A 20,896-nucleotide genomic window follows, 5' to 3' on the forward strand; every position below is an offset into this window, starting at 1 on the left:
GTTCTCTTTATCTGTATTTCCTAAGTATTTCCCATAAGCATATTACTTTTATAATTAAAACAGGAACTATATTAAATACCTGAACGTCAATAACTCCATAAAACAGTTGGAATAATCTATAGGGAAATATTCTCCTAATATTCTGTAGGGAAAGATCTTTTGAGCAGAAAAACAAAGAAACTAATCATAAAAAGTTGACATCAAAATTTGAAAACCCCTATCAGTCACCAAAAAGAAGATGTAAATGCAAATAGAATTTTAAGAAAAAATAATGGCAGGGAAATAAAATATTTTTCTCAAGGTGTAAAGTGTGTTTAACGACCCAAAAGAAAAAGATGAACACCCAGTACGAACACGGGTAACAGACAGCATCCAACTCTTCGCAAGACATAAGACGTTTAAATGGTAAAAATGCATGTGTGCCGTCATCAGTAGTCCAAGATATGCAAATTAACAATGTACATCTTTTTGCGTTCATCTAATTGACAGTGAAATTTGTAATAGCACTTTGTGTTACTTAAATAGCAGTAAAAACAAGTGAATAAAAAAATATTTTTAATTTGTTTGAGAGAGCGAGAGAAACATCGATCGCTTGCCTCCTGCACTCGCCCTGACTGGGATCAATCTGGCAGCCGGGGTGTGTGCCCTGATCAGAATCGAACCTGCCACCTTCTGGTGCACGGAAAGGCACGCCAACCAACTGACCCACACTGGCCAGGGCTAAATTTTTTTTTTTTTTAAAGCTCTTTAATACTTCATACCTGGCTATTCCAAGAATGGTCCTTGGGCCAGCAGCACTAACAGCATCAGGATCAGGGAGCACGTTAGAAATGCAGAATCTCAGGCCCCTCCCCCAACACTGAATCCGAAGCTGCATTTTATTAAGCGCCCCCAGGTGACTGGTGTGCACAACCAGGTCTGAGAAATGCCGCTTTAACACACTGCTTCTGGGGACAGCTGGGCACAGATGTTTAGGACAGAAATTTGGCAATATGTACCCAGAACTTCTAAAATTACTAATATGTTTTCATTCAGGGATTCCATTCCTATGTATTTAGCCTGGGGAGATAATTAGAGAAATTAATAAATGTACGTACAAATTATATTTTTAACAGCAAGTATTTGGAAGCCAGTTAAATGTCCAACTGAGGAATGTTAACTGGCAGTGAATTGATGATCTGCTGCTATTAAAAATTAAAATGTTACTGACTACTAAGAGTTACAAAAAATGTTTATATGTTAAATAAAAAAGTATGCCAGAAATTTATGCTCACATAATTATTTTAAAACGATTATTTTAAAACAAAATATGTCCATATGCATTTCAAGTCTAGAAGGAAATGTAATCTGTAATGCTATTTGTAAGCCAACTGTCTTTTAAAATACTCTTTACTTCTCTATACACTATTATATTACAATAGTGAATATATATTACTTTACACTCAGCTAAAAGTTATTTTAAAAGGATTACAACACCTTACACTGCCACAAGCAATAAATATGCTAATTATTGTCACTAACCAGCCAGGGATCCTGAGAATACGACCTCTGGGGCTCTGACAGCTGGTGGTCATATCTGGACTATGCTTTCTCTGAGGCCAAGGCATCCCCAGCCCTACCTGACCTAGGCTCCCATCCAGAGTTAGACTACTTTAAAAAGAAATTTTTTTATCGAGGTAAAAGACATATAACATAAAACTTACCATTTAATCATTTTTCAGTGTACAGTTCAGTGGCATTAGTACCTCAACAATGTTGTGCAAATACCACCATCATCTCCAGAACCTTTTCATGATCTCAAACTGCACCTCTGCCCCCATTAAACACTAACTGCCCCCTCTCCTCCCCCCAGCCCCTGGGAACCACCAGTCTACTTTCTGTCCCTAAAAATTTTACTCTAGGTACCTCATGTAAGTGGGCTCATGCAATATTTGTCTCTTTGTGCCTGGCTTATTTCACTTAGCGTAATGTTTTCCAGGAGAGCGAGCTGCTTTTATCTCTATGGCTTTACGATCTGGGCGTGGAAGGCGGTGACCTACGGCTCTGGGAGCATTATCACACGCTTGGCTCCTCTCCTGGGTTTATGGGTGCCAAATTAAAACCTAAGCACTGTACTCCAAGGGGAAGGAATAGAGGAACCTTTGCTGTTACGACCCAAGATACATTTTATTTACTGGTGTTGGCACTTGACAGCCATAGAACTTCGTTTAATTGGAAATAACCCCAAATCCTATCCCCCCCCCCAAGAAAATAATGACCACGGACTGAGAATGGGAACGAGGGTGACACGTGAGGACTGAGAAAGAGCCATGACCTTGGCCCAGTGAAGACTATGGGGACTTTTGTGAATTTAGGTTTTTGGGGAAAATGCCAAGGCCCTTGGCTGGGGGAGAATAGTAGGTGAGGTGGAAACACACCGGGCTCGAGTCAAAGCTCAGGAGCACTTCAGTGAACCGAGGCCATGTGGCCTGTGCCCGGGAGGGAACCGCTGGCACTTACCTGCCGTGTAACAAGTTGCTGCTACATTTCAGAAGGCCTCGGGTTGGGGGAGTTCATAGAATAGTCTATTGCTTTACATTATATAATGGACACAGAGTTACCAACATTTTATCTTGTTAAATAGGACTAATATCCCTATTTAATAAGATTCCTTTTAATAAAAAGAAACAAAACTTTCCCAGAAACATTCAGCCTTCATTACTATCATCATTTCCTACTGGAAAGTATCCTTCATCATTCAAAACATCCACAGAAAAGAAGTACTTTGAATAAAGACTAGTCAGATCTGTTGAACATACTCAGATTTATGAAAAGCCCTTTAGATGGTTTTTATTTGTGTCATTTCACCAGAGGCTGGCAAACGGTCATCATGGAATTGAGCACTGGCTTAAAGCTCATGTCAGTCCCACACTACTCTCTGTGCTAAGCTTTACCATGCATCTCTGATTCCATTTGATTTTCATGATAAATCATTTATGCAAATGAGGGGCCTGAGATACAGGAAAATTAAGGAACTAGCCCAGGGTTGCACAGCTAGCAAAAGCGCTGAGCTGGGTAGTCAGCCACAGCAGTTAACGTCTGTCACCTCCTCGAGTCTCTCTCAGTCTTCTCCATCCCACCGTTCTATACAGGAAATCAGCTGATGAAAATGCGATTTAAAATGTACTGATGTATTCATTTAAACAAGAAAGAAAGAAAAGAAAATCATGCCAAATCTTATACCTTCAGGTCATCTAGGTTTGATGGGAGGGGGCCTGGTTTGAGAGGAGAGACACCAGTTGGTCCAGAAAAGCTGCTTTTGACAGGCGACAAAGGGGTGCTGCTCAGCGGTGTTGAAGAAGAGTTCTGATTTCTGACCATCTGCTCGTTTGGTTCCCTGAAAAACCAACCAAAATAGGGCACATAAAATACGGCCAAATCTATATATGTGGGTGTGATACTGTGATTTATAATAAATACATATTTGGTCTTCATATGGTTTCTGGCTCACGGCTCCTAAAACCCTTGGAATTTCCTAAGTGACAAAGGTGTCTTTTGTTATGTTAATGAGGTGACTTTGGACTCTAAGGAAGGATGCTGGTTGCCAGGAGAATCTATCATGTGATTAGAGGGTTCAAACTTTAGGTCCCACCGCCTTCCCACCCCCTGACCTCTAGGTGAGAGCAAGGGACTGAAGATTGAATTCAGTGATGGCCAACGATCTGGTCAGTTGGGCCTTTGTAATGAAGCTCCCAGAAAAACCCAAAAGGTTGAGGATCGGAAAGTTTCTGGGTTGGTGAACACGTGGAGGTGCTGGGAGAGTGGTCAACTGGGAGAGGGCATGGAGCTCCCCGCCCTTTCTCCACACCTTGCCCTGTGCATCGCTTCCGTCTGGCTGTTCCTCAGTTATATTCTTTCATAATAAACCAGTGATCTAGTGAGTAAAATGTTTCTCTGAGTTCTGTGAACTGATCTAGCAAGTTAATCAAACCCAAGGGGAGGCTGTGGGAACCCCTGACCTATAGTTGGCTGACCAGAAGCCCAGGCGATGACTTTCTGGACTTGCAACTGGCATCTTAAGGGGGTGAGGGAGGCAGTTTTGTGAGACTGAGCCCTTAACCTGTGGAATCTGGTGCTATTTCCAGGTAGCTAGTGTTAGAATTAAGTTGAATTGTTGGACACCCAGCTGGTGTTAGAGAATCACTTGGCGATGTAGGGAATACCTCCCCTGAATAACGGAATTGGGTGATCAGAACCTTAGGGGGTGACTTCTATTTAAACCAGATCACAAGTTAATTGTCTACAAGGATCAGGCAAGTAATAAATGAGCAGAAGGGCAGGGCGAGGAAAACCACAGCAAGTGGCCAGTGACACTCAGGCTGAGTTTGAGGGATACAGGAGGGAGTGGTGGAGACTTTGGCATATGGGTGGGGCATATCCACACATGATTTAGCAGATGCCACCCTGGGGAGGCTGAAGCATGTTGGGAACCTGGCTGTACTCAGCATAATGGCCAGCGTCACCCAAGGCTGAGCAGGGAGAGCACTGAAGCCACATCCCAACTTCACAGTTGAGGAGACTGGCCACTGAAGAGGTGACCTGGCAATGAGGTCACACTCCGGGGCTCACGGTCAATCTTTTCTTTCTCATTATAAAAGCAATACATCTTTATTTCAGAAAATTTGTGGAGGGAAGGAAAAGATTTTAAGTAGTAAAAAAAATTCATAATTTCACTGGCCAGAGATAACTAGTGTTAGTATTTTATGGCTATTCTTTGAGTTTGTATATTTTTAAATTAAATTTATTGGGGGTAACATTGGTTAACAACATTATATAAATGCCAGGTGTACCACATTATAATACAAAAATAAGGGAGTCAGTCTTTGAGGTTGTCAATCGGTTAAGCAACCCTGCAGCTCCCTAAGATACAAGTGCTGAGCCAGCTGAAGGAAGGCAGCCTGTGTGAGGATCGCTTGCGATTCCAGCGTGCACCCTTGCATGGTTTCCTCTCTGTCCCACAGTCCAGTCTCAAAGTGGCCACACTTCGCCTTTTCCCAGGAGGCCTCTTACCAGGGGCGTCGATTTCCTTGCTCCCTCCCGGCCTTGTGTTCCTGAAAAGGTGTGCGCGGCTCTAAACATACCAGGCGAGGACAGGATGCAACGGGGGACTCGCGGGCCTCGGGGTGCTGGGCCCCAGGGTGCAGGCCCAGGCGCCCAGACGGGAGAGGACCCATCCCGCCCCCTCCTGCGGGCAGCCCGGCTCGGGGACTCACTTGAGCTGCGCGTGGCGCGCCCCGGGGTAGCTGAAGCGCTGCTGCTGCTGGCTGAGGATCTGCAGCTGCAGGAAGAGCTGCTGCTGCTGGAGCAGGCGCGCGTAGGCCGAGTCCATGGGCGGCGGCGACTTCTCCGCCTTCTGGTCCGGGGGTATGTACTGGTGGTATTTGAGCTTCTTCACCTTTGGCTTGGGGTCCTTGGGCTTTTTGTGGCGGTTCTTGCTGTCGCTCAGGGACTTGGACTGCAAGGTGATTAGGACACGCAAGCGCTTTAGGTGACGGACGGGCGCGGCCCGGGGCCATGGGCACCTACGGGCAGGCTCTGTCTCATAGAGGCTCTCGAACCTCGGACACACGGACTGCGCATGCCCGGGGTGCGAGGAGGTCCCGGGGCACTGAGACAGTAATGAGTAAACCCACTGCACTGTGTCGCACTGAAAGGACACCCGTAGGTGGGGAATCCTGAATCTCAGGAGTGGCTCCCGGGGTGTTTTCTTCCCAGAGTAGAGTGAGATGGAGTCTGTGTTTCAGCAAGAACGCCTTCCTCACCTCACACCAACCGGCGGCCTAAGGAAGGTACATTCTGATCTCGGGGCTGATTCACGGGAAAGCTAAAGCTCTTTCATGTGTAGACATGGAGTCACAGCTAGGGAAGCACTTAGTAAAACGACTTAGTAATGACATAAGCTTAGATGACATTAAGCTTGTCTTTGAGAATCCAGAATGTGAAGCCTTATTGCTTCAGGCTGAAAGTAAGATAAGCTGTCTCTCCCCCCACCCCCAGTCCTGGTCCGGAATCAGGAAGGGGCGCCCTGGGAACTGATGACACCGTACTCACTGTGGGGAGGCTTAGCACGCCCTGGGGCCCTTCTGGAGGTGACCCTTTATGGAGCATGACTTGGACACATGGAAAGAAGTTAAGGGTACAGGCTAGGGAGTTAAGAGAAATTTCTGAGCGTGGTGTAATTAAGTTACTACATCGTAGTTACCTCACCTGCAGGCTGGGGAAAGTATTATCTACTTCCTATCTCAGGATCAATATAAGGGCGATGAAAGACAGCACTGAAATAACAGCTGGTTTCAGAGGACAGAGTGACTGTATCTATAACCTGCTCCTAGAATCAAAAGGCCTCCATATGGTAGGAATTATCAGGCCCATACTGGGATCAGTTGAAAAATACAAATTTTCAAACCTTGACTTTATTCCAGAAGGTGGAAAAGAAGACCATGGATGTCATGACAGAAGAGTCTTGAGAATCTGAGGAAACGGTTTAGGGAGCGTGTGGTTCCAGCAGCGCCCAGAAGAGGGGGCTGCAGAACCGCTGGCAGGCATGTTCAGCCAGGCAGCTGCCCCATTTTCGCCACAACACACCCGTCTGAAGGTGACCTACTGGACCGAGCTGACCGCTTGCTTTCCCTGACTCAGCACATCCCACCACCGAAGCCTCTTCTGCGCTTTCTCGAGGCTTCTTCTCGGACACTAATGCACAAGGAGCCCAAGCCTTTGTCCCTGCCGGCGAATCGAATCGGTCAGCACTGTCCCCCTCCCTTGGGAGGGTTTCTTCAGGGCCCTGCAGCCGCCCTGCCCTGCTTCGCTCCAGCCCAGCTTCTGCTCCCACCTCATCCCAGGACTCGCCCTGTCTGGGGAGCTGCGGCCTGGGTCCAGCTAAGGAGCTTTCTCTCCACGTTGCCTCAGCGCAGGGACCGAGCCATCCAGAGGTCCTGAAATCAGACCATTTTCTCTGCACCGGGAGGGAGGGCAAAGGCTACTGAACACACGGGGCTCTGAATTCATGGAACCTGTGGCTCCACGCTCTCTCTGAGACCAGGCGCCACTAACATTGTGGATCTGTTTTCCTGTTTCCTACCCAGGACTCCATGGCCAACCGTGAAGAACATTCATCTTTCCAAAGCAGAGGCGCCACAGTCGTGGGCCTCAGACCCAGGTGTGCATACGTAAAGCAGGTGAGGGGCATGTGACAGGGAGCAGGGTGGCCTGTGGCCTAAAGGCTTTCTCATCCTACCCTGCCCGCCCATAGTCGGTGCCCTGTGAGATGAAGGCCAAGCTCTAGTCTGCCCGCCCATAGCCGGTGCCCTGTGAGATGAAGGCCAAGCTCTAGTCTGCCCGCCCATAGTTGGTGCCCAGTGAGGTGATGTCCAAGCTCTAGTCTGCCGGCACATAGTCAGTGCCGCCCTGTGAGATGAAGGCCAAGCTCTAGTCTGCCCGCCCATAGTCAGTGCCGCCCTGTGAGATGAAGGCCAAGCTCTAGTCTGCCCGCCCATAGTTGGTGCCCAGTGAGGTGAAGCCCAAGCTCTAGTCTGCCGGCACATAGTCAGTGCCGCCCTGTGAGATGAAGGCCAAGCTCTAGTCTGCCCGCCCATAGTCAGTGCCCTGTGAGGTGAAGCCCAAGCTCTAGTCTGCCAAAGGAGACCGTTCACCACACGGCCTAGACCTCCTCTCTCCAACAGCTCACCCCTCCTTCTCTTTTCCTGGCAACTTTCTGCTGTTTGCAACTCCCCCCCCCCCCCGCTTGCTATCTGACTCCGGCTCATCCTCTGAGTCCAGCTGAAGCCTCAGCTCACCTGGGAAGCTCTTCCTAACTCACAGTTATGTCTCTATCTGCAGGTCTCATGTGGCATTTTGAGGCAGCCTGAAGGCGGTGGTCACACCCCTGCTGAGGGGAGAGGGGGACTGAAATCCAGCCCTCATTGTGCTCCCAAGGCTGTTGGCCCTGAAGGGGCACAGTGGCTGCCTGGGGAAGGGGAACCTCTTTTTATATTGTGGTAAAATACAGGTAACACAGGATCACCATAGTAGCCATTTTAAAGTACACGATTCAGTGTCATTTAAGGCAATGCTGTGTGTCCTCACTATCTAGTTCCAGAACATTCTCATCGCTCCCGGAGGAAGCCCTCTGCCCCTGAGCAGCTCCTCCCCTCCCTCCTCCTGCGGTCCCGAAGCCGCCAGGTTCATTCTCGGTGTATCACGAATCAGCGCTTGGGCCTCTTTCTGGCTGAGTAATATTCCACTGTGGGGATAAGCCACGTGTTTCTCCATCCTTCAGCCGATGGACATTTGGGTTAGTTTCAACTTGGGACTATTGTGCATAGTGTTGCTATGAATATTCATGTACGAGTTTTTGTTTGAACATCTGTTTTCAGCTCTCTTGGGCACGTACCTAGGAATGGGATTACTGGGCCCTGCGATCATGTTCCCTTAATTATTTCCGTAGTGGATGCACCATTTTCCATTTCCACGGGCGATGTACGAGAGGCCGTGTGAGTGTCCCAGGCTCCACGTCATCACCAGCACTTGCTATCTCCCTTTCTTTTCTTTTCTTTTTAAACTATAGCCATTCTGGTGGGTGTGATGTGGGATGTTGTTGTGGTTTTGGTTTGCGTTTTCCTGCTGACTAGTGACAGTGAGCGCCTTTTAATGTGACGACTGGCCGTTTCTTTGGAGAAATGTCTAGTCAGGTTCTTTGGGGCACATTTTCCTTCCTTGCTCAAAACACTCTAAGGGTCAGTGGTGGCTGCAATACCCACGTGGACTACAGGCTCCTGGAGGGCAGGCGCTGTGTCCCGTTCAGCTTTGACACACCCCTGGAGCCTGCATGGAGAACACCTGTCTCTGTGTGACTTTACAGCCTCCGGGGCACTACTGTGCATTCTCTCAGTGGCTCACATGAACCTCACGGAGCCCCCAGCTCAGTGCCCTCCATTTCTGAGAAGCCCTCCAGCACCCTCCGAATTTAGAGATGAGGAGTATTTAAGGGCTGAGGAGTCACAGGCACTGGCCTATCGGAAGGAACGTCAGCTGCCGCAGAAAGCGCGGGTCCTGCGGGATCCGCGGCCTCAGCCCTGCTCTCTATTAAAACAGACCGGTCCTTCCTGAGGGCGACTCTCATTCTCTTAGTGCACCGAGGCCAAGGCTTTGCTAATTTGAATCATGAAATTTAAAATGCTTAGGCAGAAGTGTTAATAAGATGCCTTTGCACACAGCACCGGGAATATGTGAGTCATCTCCTTTCACCTGTGGTGGACAAACTTCAGGAGTCACACAGTCTCCAAGCTGCTGAGCTGAGTGGATTGTAAGGGAGGGTTAAGCTGTTGAGGTTTGGTGGGGCTGCTTTAGCGGGCGGCTGACATGCCTGCCACCCAGCTTTGCATATGCAGGGGAGGGGCTATGGGACTGTTGCTTTAACATCTAATTCTGACTCAATTTACAGCCGCTAAAGAAATATTTCCTAAGAGGCATCTCAGCATTCATCACCTGGTGGTCCCAGAGGTGAGAAGATATACTCCCAAGCCGGTGGGCAGCTATGAAGGGGGCTAACCGACAGGCTATCAGGCAGCTGGCTGGGGAGAGAGCACTCTGTGAACGATTAGATATAATTCTGAGACGCTGAAACCCAAAATGTGCTCTACTGCTAATAGTTACTTGCCCACTTCGAATAAAATCCCTCCCTTGGTCTCCATTCGGAGACTGCCTTGAGTGATGGTGGTCTTACTTGCGCAGGTCCTTCAGGTCTGCTTCCCTTGCATAAAATTCCCCTCGCCCTACTCATTTGATGGCACTTACAAATCTGTGTGTGTTACAACCAGCTGTGTCTACCTCTAGGACGAGCTTAGGAAGCCTTTTGAGTCAGGAACACACCCGCTGAGCTGTGAGTCCAAAGCAATGCAAACACACAGGCCTCTCCTCTGCAGGGGAGACCTGTGCTGTGCTGCGTGGACAATAGGGCCTTGGTCCGTATACCCTGGTGGCCCATTGCTCAACTCGCCACGCGATGTTCCCGGGGGACTGAACCTATGCAGGAGTCTCAGTGACTCTCCTGTGCTGCCAGGCCCCACTGGAGCTCAGAAGCGGTGCCCAGAGCCTGCTCTGTGAGCCAGAGCTCAGGCGGGCATGGGAGGGGGGCCCATCCTACCTTTACAGCAGCGTGCACAGGGTTGGGGGTGCTGAGGGGGCTGAGCCCCTGCTTCCCTGTGTCCGACTGGTTGCTGGGCTGTGAGGCCGGGTCATTCCTGTCATTTTCTGAGCCAGACGTTAGATCCTGAAATCCAAATTGTAGCATTATTAGGATATAAGAGTAAAAACTGTGAGACAAAGAGGTGTTAAAGCAGAGCCCCCCCCCCCACACACATGGCTCTGCTGTGTGTTTTTTCAGTCTTCACATGAGAATATGTTTTTATTGGTTTTGTGAGAGAGACACAAAGAGAGAGAGAAACATCTATGTGAGAGAAACAACAATTGACCAGGGATCAAACCCACAACCTAGGTATGTGCCCTGACCAGGAATCGAACCTGCAACCTTTTGGTATACAGATGACACCCCAACCAACTGAGCCACCGGCCAGGGCCAGCTCTGCTGTTTTAACCCTAGCTTCATATCCAAGTACACTTAGATTACTTCCTCCAGGAGAAGTTATATATATAATTTGTCAACCAATTGAGGACACTTTGAGGAGAGGAAGGGGTCAATATTAATAATTTCTCCACAAGACAGGTATAGAGCTAGCCTAATCTTGGCAAACTGGGACATCTGGTCACTCTGAGTGAGGGTTCCTCATGTCTGTGACAAGGTCCACCTGTTGGACCTGACAATGGAATTGAAAAAGGGAGAGGGAGGAGTGGGTGTAGGAACTGTGGGAAAAGTAGCACAACAAGATAGATGATAGGGTGTTAGCAGATGGAAGAAAAGTGTGTGTATGTGTATGTGTGTATATGTATTTCTTTGTATATGTGTGCATATATGTATGGGTTCTGTGCATAGCTGTGTGTCTCTGTGTGTGTGTGCGCACACATATATGTATGTGCATGTGTATATGTAGGTATAAGTGTGTTTGTATGTGTATCTATGGGTGGCTGTGTGTATGTGTCCTATGTATGCATATGTGCATTTAATGTATATGTGCGTATGTGTCTGTGTGTACATGTATGTGTATCTGGCATGTGCATCTGTATATATGTATGTGTGTTTATGTGTATTTATGTACATGTGTGTATATGTACGTGTATTGCATGTATAAATGTAGGGGTGTGTGTGTGGGAGTGGACTTCACTCCCCTTCTGTGACCTTCACAAACAGGGCAGGGGCTGCTCAGGATCACCGCCTGGGGCTTCCCGGTCCTGCCCTGAGCCGGACACCCGTCCAGGTCTGTGGGGCCCATCCCCTCAGAGCCCGTGTCCTCAGCGGCTACATGGGGCTGCTGGGTGAGGTGACAGATGACCCTTGCACCCTGCCTGGGCTGCTCAGTGCCGGTCCCTCCTCCTCTCTCCTAGGGCGAAGCAGGAAAGTGCTGGCCCTGTCCTCAGACCATTCTTGAAGCGGAAGCCGAGGAGCCTGCTGTGGGAATAACGGTGCGAGCGGCCTGGTGCCATCGGAAGCGCCGCAGCAGTCTGGCTGCGGGACGCCGGGGGGCGCGCTGACTATGAACGCGTGCCCTATGTGAGTGTCTCGGCTCTGCTTCCTATGTCTCCCCTTTCCCCCCAAGTCCACATTGCTCCCCGGCAGCCTTAGCTTTGCTTCGATGGAGGGGAGGAGGGCCGACGGCTAGGAAGTAGCCCAATTTTGGGAAATAGGGCCCCAGATGATAATTACCAAACGATCCCTGATACACGTATGGTGCTTTACAGTGTAAAAAATATTTTCAAATGTAATGTCTAACTTCAGTCCATCGAATAACCCCTGTGAGGCCAGGAGGAGTGAACTCTGGCTAAAGGGCAGGGACGGAGGGTCTGGAGAGTTCTCCCCAAGTCTCCCATCTCACGGCCACACCAGCGGGTCTCCTTCCCCTCCTGCGTGGGCGCCCCACACCCTGCTCTTAGGGCTCCGTGAGTACCCTGTGCTGGTGGAGGACAATCCCATTAGGCCTGGTGGCTCCACGGGCGGGGGGCGATCTGCCGCGTCCCGGAGACCTCACGGCTCCCAGCCTCAGAGCCTCAGCACCTCCCCGTGGGAATCAGCATTGGTGCCCCCTGCGGGATTGGGGGGGGCTGAGCTCCCCAACAGACAGCGCTCAGGAAGTGGCTGGAACGGCCCCAGCACAGTGAGCGCTCAGTGCCCCGCAGGGGCTGTTGTTTATCATCATCGTTGTTCTTTATAAACGTGCTTTGAGCAACATTTGCAATATACACTCTTCACATTTTAAGAGTTGGCGGGTTTGTCCAGGAGGTGAGCACTGCGCTGGGTTTGGGGCTGGAAAGGGGCCTTGCGGGGTTTGGTTTCCGCAGGTAGAAACCTGCCACCTTGGAACCAACGGGGCCTCCCTGTTTTGTAACCGCAGCGCCCTCTAGTGACTGCCGCGCGTGGAAGGACGGGGCTTTGAGAGCGGGCAGGGAGCTGGCAGGGAGCTGGCAGGTGCTCCGGAGGCTTCGCCACCACACAGAGAACCCTGGGCCCAAGGGGCGAGAAAAGGCACCAAGGTGAGATGCCGTCCAGGACCGCCTCTGGATAGCGGAGCGAAACCGACTATGAAACGGTGACAGGCTGAGATGTGGTTTGTTTACCTGCATTGTCCCCGGAGGACCTGCCAAAGGGGTCTCCGTAGCTTTGGTGTCTGGGGGAGACCTCGCTGGGCCCTGGGGGTCTTCGCTTCTTGTGTGATCTGGAGAAAGCCCGTCGCTGCTGCTGTCCTCCTCGAAGGCAAAGGCATCTGCCGATTTGGAGAAACTGACCTGGTTCCCTGAGGGAGGGAAATCCACAGCTGGGTCAGTGGCGTGGGCACACCGAAGGCGTTCTGGACACGCTTCAGGGCGTCACCCCGTTAGGATCAGCTCCTTCATCTGTTTCCCGTTCACGGTCACAGTGAAGATACGTTTTAAATTATTTCGTTTCCCACCTACTTACTCATTTGGGAACTTGCATTTATAAAGGTGGCATGTTTAGCAGGAATGAGTTGCCTATGAGAACCCACAGAAAATGCTGACACCAAATCAGGGAAGATGAAGGAAAGAAAAGGGGCCACTGGACACAGAAGGAAGCCACCGGAGGGAGCACTGGGGAAGGCCACCTCCCTCGGTTTCCCAGTGAGAGACGGAACTGAGACGACAGCATGTCATCTGTATCGACTTCAAATGTAAAACAGAATACATAACAGGACGAGCCGGGACAGCTCCTCAGTTTAAATTCCTAATGTCAGAATTAGCTAATGTCACCAGGGTGTCCCAGGGCTCCATTCAGCTACTGCGTATCTGTTTATAGAAGCCAAAAATGTGTCTCGGAAACGTCAGGGTGAGCCTTGTTTGTTTATTGTTTGAATTTTCTTTTTACTCCTCCTATCTCTGTGCCTATTTTGGAAATTCTCACCAGCTCGCACCTGCAGAGATCCTTCCTCAGCAGCCTGCATGCCTTTGGGGGACACAGGTACATTAATTAGTTTGGGGAGAGGGTTTAGCAGACTAGATGGGACTACAATGACATCCTTCCATGTCCCTTATGTTTCTTAATTGCTCGATTTCATCTGGTTTATTGTCCAACTGCACAGGACAAGATGTGCTGAGGCCACATCGCCCATCTGACCCGACTCCAGGCACAGCTCTTGAAAAGGAATTTGCGTTTTATCAGGAAGTTTCCAGCCGGTATTCTGCAATCACACTGACGAGAACTTTTGACTCCTGCTCCGTGCAGATAAGAGAGAGGAGCTCTCACCCTGCAGACTGTAAAGGGAACCAGGAGCTGGAAGTAATGGAACAAATGTGGTTTGGGGCTTGTCATCGCCACCACTGCTGGCATCTGTCACGCCCCTCACTCAGACATCCAAGGGTCAAGTCAGGAAAGAGGCCAGACAAGGACAGAGCAGGTGGAAACTCCAACCACTGGCCATGAGCTGCCTGCTGACCTGGCGAGCCTTGGGGACCATATAGCTGCTCCAGGGAGTCAAGGATCCTTTATAAAAGTCATTATTGTTTTTCTATGATTATAAAAGTAATATACACTTATCATAAAAACTCATACCATAGGAAATGCCATAATGATCCCACTTCCCATGAATACTTTGTTTCCGCTTCTAGATTTATTAATTCTATACATATAGCAAAATATATACACACAAATTTAAAAAGCATGTCACCAAGAGAGGCCTGGGTGAAATATACTGGGACTTGCTCATCTACAACGTTTCCTGCAGATCTTGCCGTCAGCACATAGAGATCTTCCTCAATTAAAAATTATTAATTTTTTTGGTGGCAGCTGCACAGCATTCCATTGTGTTAATGGGAACTTTTATTTTTCAACTTCTATTTTCTAAAGTGCACTTTATTTACTATTAAAAATTTGAAATAATAGGCAAGTGCAGAGAATAATATAAAACATCTGTTTATGTATCACCTGGAATAAATGCATACTATCGTTTTCTTATGTTTGCGCCAGAAACCTACTCATTTTCTAACAGGGGCATTTCATTGGGAATTTGATAAATGTGATCTTTTTCTTTGAGCTCAGGGGTCACTCCCCCCACTTTAGTGCTCTGGTCTCAAATACCTCCTCTCTCTTAAGAGCCTATAATTAGCTCACAACCTTCCCTTCCCTTCTCTCACAGCAAACCCTAGGCTCCGCAAATAAAGCTGCATTTGTTATTTTCCTGCAATGTGAAAAATGTTCACATATCCCTTTCTCAGGGGATCATTTGCCTGAGATGTCCCAGGAAGGCCCTTTCTCCCACCTCCATGAATAGGCTCCCATGGCAGACTCAATCTATACACTTCTTCACTTTAGAAGCCATGTTTTCTTTGAAATTCCAAACCCTTACTTAGATTTGTGGAATTAAAAGACTTTGTCCCTGTTAAAAAGATTACATGTATCACTGAGGGCCAGGCGGGCATAGGAGCTAGAGGGGCAGGTGGGGGGTCAAGCCCTCCCCCCTCAGAAATCACCGCATTTCCTTGGGACGCGCTTGGCACGTGGCCTGAGAAGCCTCAGGTGGCTGTGCTTGCCCCTTGAGGAGCTGGTCTTCTCTGCCCACCAGGCCCCCCATCTGAGAGCATGACTGTCTTCTGTCCCCTCTCCACTTCTTCAGTCTCAATGAGTATGGGCCTCAGGTGACAGGCTCCTCCCACCGGGCCCCTGCCAGCTCCACCCACGCCCAGAGTATCACATCTCAAATGTGTACAAATTAGAGGGAATTAGTCAAATGGCAAAGTTGTCCAAGCAGCGTAACGTGTGGCTAGAAATCTTTCAAGAAGGGTGGGGAGGGAGAGAGAGAGAACACGGTTTCTCTTAGCCCCAGCAACCCTACTTTTCCAGTAGGGGGAGAGCAAATGACAAGAGCAGAAGTTTGTACCAGGACCTCACTTACTAGTGCAGCAGTAACAAAAATGATCAGCACTGGTTAGGCCTCGTAACGGACCAGAGAGTCAGAGGAGGGGGCACATTTTCTGTTCTGAGGACCGTCCAGTTGTTCAGAGCCTGGGCTGACTGGGCGTCCAGCCTCCGGACTCAGAGCCACCAGCAGAGGGGGTGGAAAATCACTTCCCTTCCTGGGGGCTGCAGGGGGCCTGTTTAGTGTTTAGGCAACACTGTAAAACCTGCTGCTTGGCTGCGGGGGGGGGGGGGGGGGGGGGGCCACAGAAAACAGCCAGCACCTCTCCTTTCTCCGCACACACCTACTGAGGACACCCCATAGTCCACAGCATATGTTACTTGAGTTTCTGTGATTTGAGGGTTGAATGTGACATTTTGAGTGTGAGAACAAAAAGGTGCGAGATTCTGGGAGGGCGATCGCGATGATTTCTCTGGGACTAGTCTCAGAAAAGGGTTGACGGGCTGGAGGGAGCCCCGCTGTTGCTACCAGTGAATCTCCATGCCCTTCGCACGTTAACATTTGCCGTTTGGTGACCTCAGATTGAGACACTGGAATGACATAGAAAAGTCTAGAAGTCAAGTGTCTGGAATAAAGGAGTAAGTAACCTGTCCCATTCCCAAATCCCTCAATTATTTTACTCACGCCCAGCCTTCCCGCTTTCAGAGGAGCAGAGAGAGCAGAAGCGCACCCAGGTGCCTGCGGTGAGAGGTGGAGGGCCTCAGGGGGGGTTACTCCCGAGGGGGGGTTACGGTGGGGCATTGTCAGGGACTAGCCTGGGGGGTGCTGCTGGTGCGCAGAGGAGGGAGGGGGCCATGTGGGGTCGCCCAAAGACTCTGGAGGAGGCGGGGTTGAGCTGAGCCTGAAATGACTGTCAGCTCCCCACAGGCCCCAGAAGGGGGGGTGCGGCAATCACGGGGAGATGGAAGGGAAGTGACAGAGTTGGGGTGGGAAGGGTGAGGGAGAATCTCCCCCTGCCAGGAGAGACATCTATTTTGGGAGCCAATCCCTACAGAGACACAGCTTCTGAGAGTCTACCTTACCAGGCGACATCCATCATTTAAAAAGGTTCCTCTGCTTAAATCAACGAAGAAACCATTAGCACAGGCAAGCTTCAGGGTAGTTGTTTACACCTGAGTGAAAAAAACAGGGCGAAGGCCAAGGCCCCGAACATGACTTCTGCCTGGTGTCTAAAAGCATGACGTGCCCGGTCAGAACGTGCCGACAGACACCGGAGGACCACTGTCCAGGCCCAAGACCCCACCGCGGGCCCCCGCCCCTCAGCGCTCCCTCAGCGCGGCAGGCGTCTGAGGCTGTGATGCCAGGGCAGAAGACGAGAGACAGGGCAGGGGGCCCCGCACAGCTACCCCCAGCTCGGGCTCTGCGGGTGGACGGAGGCACCCCCACAGCGGAGGGCCCTGACGCTAAGGCCCTGGCTGCCTCTGGGCTGACGCACGCGGCGCTCGAGCGCGCAGTAAGGAGTCGGGGGCCGGAGCCCAACAGACTTAGTTTGTTCCTTGGTCCTACCACTTCAGTGGCAGAGTGACGGCTGGCAAGTTATTTGACCTCCTGGAGCCTCCGTTTCCCCATCTATAAAAGGGGAGTAAGGACAATAGCTACCTTCCAGGGTGTGGAGGGTGAAAATAACATGCCGTGTGCAACGCAGGCTGTGTTATTTACACAGTCCCTGGGGTGCAGTGTTCAATAGCTTCTAGCTGCTGTTATTGTCAGGGTTGTTTTTGTTAGGATCTCTGCTTGCCTCAAGTTTACTTATCAAAACAAAAAAGACCACCCAGGAGGCAGTTGTCCTGTGGTCAGCTGGGCAAAGGTCAGTGTAGCTTCAGAGACAGAGCTGCTTGGTCCCGAGTGGAGTGGTTTGTTCTGGGAGAGCAGAGACGGACCTTTCCAGGAAGAGTGTGGAAGGAAAGGAGTGTCACTGTCACCGCTCCCTCTCCCCCCTGGTCCAGGCCAGACTCCGTGGTGCGGGACAAAGGTCCCTTATCTGGCTGCCTCTGGATCAACCTCGTCTATCAGCTTCGTGCTGTGAACCCGGCCTCTGTTCCAATCTCCCCGCTGCCGGGCTCCCTGAGAGTGCTGGGCACTGGCTATTGTCCCTGTAGACACTTCGGGCCTGTGATGACAAGGACCTGCTCCGGGAGGCCCTGATATCATCCCCCAGCTATGCCCTCGGGCTGGCTCTGGGCGCTGGCCCCTGGGGATCTTGGCCTGGTGACGCTTAGTTTTCCCTCGCCCTCTTGGAAGTGATTAGATGAATGAGTCAGTTGTACTTTCCTCTGAATAAACATTTAAAATTCCAAGATTAGAGTGAGATCGTTGGAGTCCCAGCTACCTCTCTGCTAGGCCCGCACCGAGGGCCGGACCCACGCAGTGGGGTGGGAAAATGGACCTTGCCTCTTATCTCCTCGCAAGCTCCAGCCCTGCACGAGAGAGCTATTTTAATTCACCAACAGACCATCTCCTGACATCCTCCTGGAAGGAAGGGCCTGAAGCAAAATCCATTTCCGCAGGGAGAGGCCATTAAGTGAGGGTAGATAGTTTAAATGTGGCTCTTGCCTGAAGATATGTCAATACACCGAAGATACCATCTCTGCAGAAGATGCACTGCTTCGTCCAGCAAAGACAGAATCCTCTTGAAGGGGATGGGGTGCCTTTATTATGGAAATAGATGTCAGTGGGTGTTTGAAAGAATAAGGATTCCTTTTCCTCAGATCCCTGGCTAGAAATTTACCTTAAATCTCTAGATGTATCCTGATCCCAGGACTACATGAATTGGGACAGTTAACTTGCTTTTAAGCACTTGATTTAACTCTCGGGACTAATTCTCTAGGGACCCAGATCGCCAGGAGTGTGAAGATAGCTGAGCACTGTCTCTTCTTCCCCTCCACAGGACCCCACCCTTTCACAGCTCCCCCTTGGGTTCCTATCATCCTTTCTCCATCTGCAAGCCCCACCTGGGCAAGTCCTGCACACTCTCAAGTGTGCCTGTGGTCATTTCAGTGCAGCAAAGGCCAACACCAGGACAACTCTTCCCTCAGCACCAGCTAACTGTCCTTCTTGCCACTCCCATCCCTCCCCCCAAAGCGACTGGCTCCCTAATTTTCTTTCCCACCCCTTTTTCCCAGAACTTTCGTCAGAAAAGTATTTTTCATGTGTGCCTCCTTGTGTTTCTTTGCCCCCAAATCATTTGCCCTTTGAAAATTATTTCTCATTATGGAATAAGATTTTGTTCAGGAGAAAGTTGTACTAAAGCAGCAAACCTTTTTATCCCAGTGCAAACGACTCTACCATCTGGCTTACTGTCTATTTGCCTTAATAGTGAATGATAAGAGAGTGTCAAGACTCCCAGAGTCTCAAAGGACTGGATTCTTAGGAAAGAAGATTTTTTCGTTTTGGTTTATTATGAAGTCTGAGCCTCGGGGATACAGGTGAGCAAAGACTAGTGTGGGGTCTTTTAGAAATGTCCGGGACAATGCGAATGGGTGGCTTCTGGACCAGCCCCTGTGGACTAGAAATGCTGCTTCCTGTGTTAAAGGGTAATGGTGCTAAAAAGAACGCATCAATCTTTGATCCTGAGGGTGTATATTTTGAATCACAGGTTTGGTTTTTTAAGAAGTAGCTGAAAAGCTAATCAGGCATTCAGGTGGGAAGCCTGGCTCAACCCAAGGAAAAGGTGAGAACCCTTTGCACCCAGGTGCTTGTCTGTGGGAGCAGAACACCAGGACCCTTCCACTGTTAGAAGAGTTGGGGAAGCCAGCTGGGTGGGGTTCTGTTTTACTCAAGCAGAAACCAGGACTCTGGACAATAAACAGCCTCCTTGGTAGCTACGGGATGCTTCTGTCACATGAAGAAAATACTCAGATGGCTGCAGAGAGAATTAACAAGCTCGGAGTAAGCCCCCAGGGCACTCAAGACTGAGGGATCACTGAGGAACAACGACCCACGCAAACGCTGAACAAGGCCACGCTAAACTCCAGCATATAGTCTCCGTTCTCGTAAACCATCACTCCTATGAGCATCGCATTTGTAGCGCCAGTATTCAGTATTCTGGCCTGAGAGAGGGCGGCTGTTGGTGGTTTTCTATGACAGAAAAACAGAGACCAGGTGCATGCTCTGAGATGCAGCCCCCGCTCCTGTGGAAGTGAAATCGGAAAGCCCCCCGGTGCCCCCACATCACACCGCTCTCGTCATGCAAGCCCAGTTTCCTCCAGCTGGAACCTGAACAATGCTAGCTGACTCAGAAAATGCGCTTGCAGGCTGGAAGAGGGACTGATAGCTGGCTCCGGAGAGGAAAGTTTTTGGAAAAGACTCGCTGCCGTCATTCAGCTGCCGGCAAGAGGGGTTGACGTCTGGACATGAGGAGAAAAACCCCAGAGCGAGACCTGGTTCACTCTCAGAAAGATCCTCCCCGGTGTTGGGAGAGGCTCTAGGTGATTTTCTCTTAGGCTTGGAGGATAGCTGGCCTTTAATAAAGCCTGGAGGGAGCAAGACAGTGACCGAGCATTCTGCTCAGAGCTTGGCAGGAGCCCAGCGACACAGCAGCGGAGGGAGCTGGAAAATGTAAGCACATCTGGACAGGCGCGTGGATGGAGGGCGGGGGAGCACACGCAGGCCGGGAGCTCACGCACAGTGCGCCCCAGCCCCGAGCCCCGCTTCATCAGGGGAGGCGCTCCGATGGGGAGAGACGGCTGCGGGCTGGGTCACCATCGCCGCGGGAAGGCTGCTCAGAGGCCGCCCCACAGCTGGTCTGGGAGCAGCGCCTCTGCCGCGGCGACGTTTCTCCTGACGACAGCGCCTGGCCCGCAAGGACGCGTGCACGCCCGAAGATTGCACTGAAGAGGCTCTGCCTGGCCCATAGCAGGAGCTCAGCTCCCCGCTCCTGGCGCCCACTTCTGGGCTTTCCTCGGCTCAGGTCAACCCACGCCCCCCACCCCTTTCTTAGCCACCCCCTCTTTACTCTTCACAGAAGCCCTGCCTCATCCTAAATACCGCGTGGGAACCGCATTTTAGCCGCCTTCTTTCTCATACCCCCCCCCCCCCCGGGCCCCCCAGCCACCCTCTAGTGGGCACGCCTGATTCTTTGTGCCTGAGCTTCTTCTCTTTTTCACAGCATTCATCACCTTTTGTTATGATATATAATTATTTATTGTTTTTACATGTTGTCTAGGTCTCCCCCACTAGACTGTAAGCTGTTAGAGCAGAAACCTTTCCATGCTTTGCTCGCTGAGATACCCCGGAGTGCCTGACACATAGAAGATGCTCCATAAATATTAAGAAATAAATGAGTAAAAGAGCAGTCTTATCTCGTCCACCCGTTTAAATTG

At 50.3% G+C, this 20,896-nt stretch overlaps 1 protein-coding gene across 1 annotated transcript in view; it reads right to left on the bottom strand.

Moving 5' to 3' along the window:
- Positions 1–20,896, bottom strand: part of MYOCD (myocardin) — an 83,361-nt gene that overhangs the window by 12,115 nt on the left and 50,350 nt on the right. The window contains exons 6-9 of the mRNA XM_087826509.1: positions 12,766–12,941; positions 10,184–10,309; positions 5,253–5,494; positions 3,223–3,376 (exon numbers count right to left, since the gene is read on the bottom strand). Coding sequence (XP_087682635.1) covers positions 3,223–3,376; positions 5,253–5,494; positions 10,184–10,309; positions 12,766–12,941 — 698 coding nt within the window. The remainder of the gene's footprint in view (positions 1–3,222; positions 3,377–5,252; positions 5,495–10,183; positions 10,310–12,765; positions 12,942–20,896) is intronic.

Source organism: Miniopterus natalensis, chromosome 17, assembly GCF_054644295.1.
Source record: "Miniopterus natalensis isolate mMinNat1 chromosome 17, mMinNat1.hap1, whole genome shotgun sequence".
In the NCBI taxonomy this organism is placed as follows: Eukaryota; Metazoa; Chordata; class Mammalia; order Chiroptera; family Miniopteridae; genus Miniopterus; species Miniopterus natalensis.